Raw genomic sequence first — 4,408 nt, 5'->3', positions numbered from 1 at the left:
CGGCACCGCGCAGCAGCTGCTTACGCGAGTCTTTGGAGGCCAGGGGGTAGTCGCGGTTCTTCTTCAGATCCGTCCTGGCGATGATGGCCACGAGCTCGTCGTTGTCATTCACAATGGGCAGCTTGCCTGTTTTGCATCAAGAATGTCAACCGATGACAACAAACTGACCCAAATAAGTATTTTTACCTTTTTTACTGCGCTGAAGAATGTCGTTTGCTTCTTTCAGCGTGACGCCAGCCGGAGCGACCACCAGCTCATCCCTCTTTGTCATTGCCTTAAACGGCACAAGCAGAGAACTTATATAGTCTATATTTTGATATTCTAGATGAATCCATGGATAAGATGCATGCGTTCCCAGCTCACACCTCCGCCAAAGGCTTGGTGTGGTCCTTCTCCGAGAGGAAGTCGATATCCCTGGAGGTGACGATGCCCACCAGCTTTCCGCCCATTTTGCCCGTTTCGGTGACGGGGATACCCGAGAAGCCGTGGCGCATTTTAGCCTCAAGCACATCGCCGACAGTCTGGCGCGGGCTCATCACCACTGGGTCCGTGATGAAACCTTGCTCAAATCTCTGAAATTTGAATGGCATGTATAGAAATACAAATTTTAAAGTAAACTAAAAAAAAGATGATCACTGGATTGACGATGACAAGATAACGCTGGCATACCTTGACCTTGCGGACCTCATTTGCTTGGAATTCCGGTGTGCAGTTGTGGTGGATGAAGCCAATGCCTCCCATTAGCTATGAAGTCAATAAGATTCTTTGAAATTGAGTCATCATGATATTAAAGCACCCACATGATCAACAACTTACTGCCATTGCGATAGCCATTGCCGACTCTGTAACGGTGTCCATGGGGGATGAGATGAGGGGGGCCTTCAATGTGATCTTCTTGGTCAGCGCTGATGTTAAATCCTAACAGGTGAAAAAATATTGAAATAGTCAGCTCGTTTCAACGCCCGCGTATTTATGCATATCGGCCACAAGGGGGCGTCAATTCATCTTGGAACAGGAGATAAATGATCCAATCAGTCTTTCTCAATAACGGACTAACTTTATCTGCACACTGGCCTCCCACAAGGGGAGGTATCTGTGCGAAAATAACAACAACATTCCTGCCACATGGGAAAGGGTTGAATGTATCCTTGTCAGATATAGAGCAGGAAACAGGCAGCGTTTGTCACACTGCGAAGGTGAGGAGGAGGGTGGAAAAGCCACCTCAGACTTCCATTTATAGAGCAATCACTCAGCTGTGAGATTCCAGCTGGGAGATGGGAATATGTGAACGTCCGCACACACTTGCACACCGTACACACACACATGGTCGGTGACATCTTGGTACAGATTGAGGTGTGTGGGGGGGTGAGGGGGGTCTACTGAAAGCCAGATGTAGACTTATTTTTCTTGTCAGCCACGAATGACAAGAACAGGCGACTTTGAGGCCACAATGGATCAATGACAGAAAGGTGAAGCATCCAAGAGTAAGAGCAAGGTATTAAAAGATCAAGAAGTCGATTTTGTAAAACGGAAGCAAAGAATGTCTGTCAGCCAATCAAAATGCAGCACTGTCCTGCCATTGTATGGCACCCTTTATTTTCGGATATATGTCCTTGCATAATGTTATATATTTTAATTGTTTATGTTTTTAATTTTTTTTAAAGTGTTTATTCCATACGTCGATTTCCATTCAGACAGTATATGTTGACGCTATGAAGAATCGAAATTGTCGTGTCACTGAAAATGTTAACATTGACCAGGATGGTTTGCTTTGAGCATTACTCTTAGCAGTGCAAACGGAAGCAAAGAATGTCTGTCAGCCAATCAAAATGCAGCACTGTCCTGCCATTGTATGACACCCTTTATTTTCGTATATATGTCCTTGCATGTTACATATTTCAATTGTTTATATTTTTAATTTTTTTTAAAAAGTGTTTATTCCATACGTCGATTTCCATTCAGACAGTATATGTTGATGCTATGAAGAATCGAAATCGTCGTGTCACTGAAAATGTTAACATTGACTAGGACGGTTTGCTTTGAGCATTACTCTTAGCAGTGCGGAGCAGACTGAAGGGAGAGGCGTCAAATGTGCAAAAATAATAAACAAGGCTCTTTCTGTTTGGCAGTCAGGTCTGAGGTTTGGCATCGTCGAAATGAGTCTGGATGGGGAATGAGGCAGGACAGACATGATGACGTACTCACCACTTCGTCTGAGGTGAAGTCAATGAAGCCGGGCAGAATCAGGAAGTCACTGAAAGACAACAAAAAAGGAGAACATTACCACAAAAAGTCCAAACAAAACAGTCTGGTCAGAAATTTCCTCAAAACTCATGAGAATGAGATATAGAGGACCTAAAATTTTTCCCCGTCGCTGTTCACATCAACTATCATTATTTTTCCACTCGAATATCCGCAATCCACCAATTGAAGTTGGAAAAAAAAGAGTAGTTTTACTCGAGTGTTTTGTAATGTCTGTTCCTAGTTGTATGGCAGTTTACAATGTGACGTTGACATGAACATTATTTTTCAGCTATTTGGGGTGGAGCAAGGCCCTCAAAACAAGATGGCCGGGCTGGAGTGTTTGTGCCCCCACGCCCACAAACATCCGTGTGGAGACCAGCAGGAATTCCAGAAAAGCATCTGTTAGCAATTAGCCGCCACAAAGTCGAGCTTTGACACAGCAAAAAAACAAAAATTAAATATAAAAAATTTAATTACCGGTACCAGTCTGTAAATGAAGTAAAGACTACACAGGGAACGTGCCCTGCAGTCTTTGATTTTTGCCATGCAGGATGACAGTGCATATTAAACAAGAGGGCGGAGCAACACGGGAGAGATAGCCAAAGAAAAAAAAATATCAAGCAAAAAGTAAAAAAATAAATCAGTAAGAGGTGTTTACAAAATTCCTTAAAAATTGCATCCTACAGTGGCAACGTGTCCAATTTTCTTCGGTTAAATGTCGGCCACTAGCCAATTCTACCCTCAAGCCTGCAAAACATTTTTGCCCATTTTAGGAATTCACAATGCAATGTGACCTGTGTGGACCAACAGCGAGCCCATAAAAACCCTCAAAATTCACAGTGTGGTATGGAATCAAGAAGTCGCTCGTTAGTCATATCTATAAATACCTAAAGAACAAATATTTGAATTTATGGCACGACAAGTGATTTTCAGTCCACAGGGCATTGAGTGTGCTTTCTCCTGGAGGCCATTTCTGGACACAAACTTCCATTTTGAGGTAAAATAACAGCACGCCGGCCGGCTAGTCTTTCCAATAAACTTTTGAGTGGGAGGGCTGGAATTTCACGCCCCATGGCTTTGTCTCACACTTTTTGAAACCACTCTGCCTCTGTTCTCTCCTGCTCTTCACATGATTTCTATCGGGGCTGTCATGTGAGCGACCTCGGAGGACGCCGTGATGCGTGCGATTAAGTCGCTAATGGGAAGCGTGTCCTTAAAAATCAGCCGATCAATCAAGCGCAGAGATGTTCAGTTAAAACGGTAGTTTCGGGGTACAATTGCAATCGTTTGCCTTGTTTTGTCATGAAAACGTGACTTGTAAATGATTCGTCATATTGGACATGATGGAATTTCATTAATGAAGGCAGGCCATGCATAGAGCACATGCACAGAGATAGAAAGCACAGTGGAACCTCCAAAATGTCATTTCAAATGTTATGATGGTAGTTACATGCGAGTCCATGAATTGTTACTTTTTTTGGGGGGGGGCTCCTGTTTTCTTCAGCGGCCGTCAAGAGAATGAGCGCTTTGTCCAGTTTTGTTATTGGGCCCAAAGAATCCAAATTGCAATCCGGCATTACGCTGACAGCGACATGTGACTTAAACTAGCATCCACTTGCTAGAATTAACGCGTACGTAATTCATATTTAAGTCGATGTTCGCACCACAGCTCCAAAATGATTTTTTTTTTTTGCCTGCATGCAACTAGTATCAGATTTTTTTTCATGCAGTGTGAACAGTAACTTTTTTTTTCCAAATCAGACCTGGGCCTCTTTCATAGGTGGATATAATTATATTCATATGTATATGAAGCATCTGTTTCATGCAGTGTGAACAGTAACTTTTTTTTTCCAAATCTGACCTGTGCCTCTTTCGTAGGTGAATATAAATCGCATATGTATATGAAGCATCTACAGTGTGAATGCTCACATCCCCAAAATTTATATCTCCTCCCGCCCCTCTACTATGGCGATAGGAGATGATAAAATGAGCCATGTGATGCCGTTTTGTTTTTCTTTTGTGACCGTCACTCGATGTCGCGCTTTGCGCGCATGTTTGTTACATCATGGACGGGTTGCCTTCACATGAAAGGTTTTCCTAGAATATGCCCAATTTGTTCCGACTTTAGAGGTTCCATTAAAAGGCCATTGTTCATCCCATACCG

At 43.0% G+C, this 4,408-nt stretch overlaps 1 protein-coding gene across 1 annotated transcript in view; it reads right to left on the bottom strand.

Moving 5' to 3' along the window:
• Positions 1-4,408, bottom strand: part of LOC109520113 (inosine-5'-monophosphate dehydrogenase 1b-like) — an 11,632-nt gene that overhangs the window by 3,414 nt on the left and 3,810 nt on the right. The window contains exons 2-7 of the mRNA XM_019877077.1: positions 2,206-2,271; positions 817-918; positions 670-744; positions 366-572; positions 187-274; positions 1-126 (exon numbers count right to left, since the gene is read on the bottom strand). Coding sequence (XP_019732636.1) covers positions 1-126; positions 187-274; positions 366-572; positions 670-744; positions 817-918; positions 2,206-2,271 — 664 coding nt within the window. The remainder of the gene's footprint in view (positions 127-186; positions 275-365; positions 573-669; positions 745-816; positions 919-2,205; positions 2,272-4,408) is intronic.

Source organism: Hippocampus comes, unplaced genomic scaffold (genome assembly GCF_001891065.2).
Source record: "Hippocampus comes isolate QL1 unplaced genomic scaffold, H_comes_QL1_v1.1 scaffold61, whole genome shotgun sequence".
In the NCBI taxonomy this organism is placed as follows: domain Eukaryota; kingdom Metazoa; phylum Chordata; class Actinopteri; order Syngnathiformes; family Syngnathidae; genus Hippocampus; species Hippocampus comes.
This window is presented reverse-complemented; position numbering and strand designations above follow the sequence as displayed.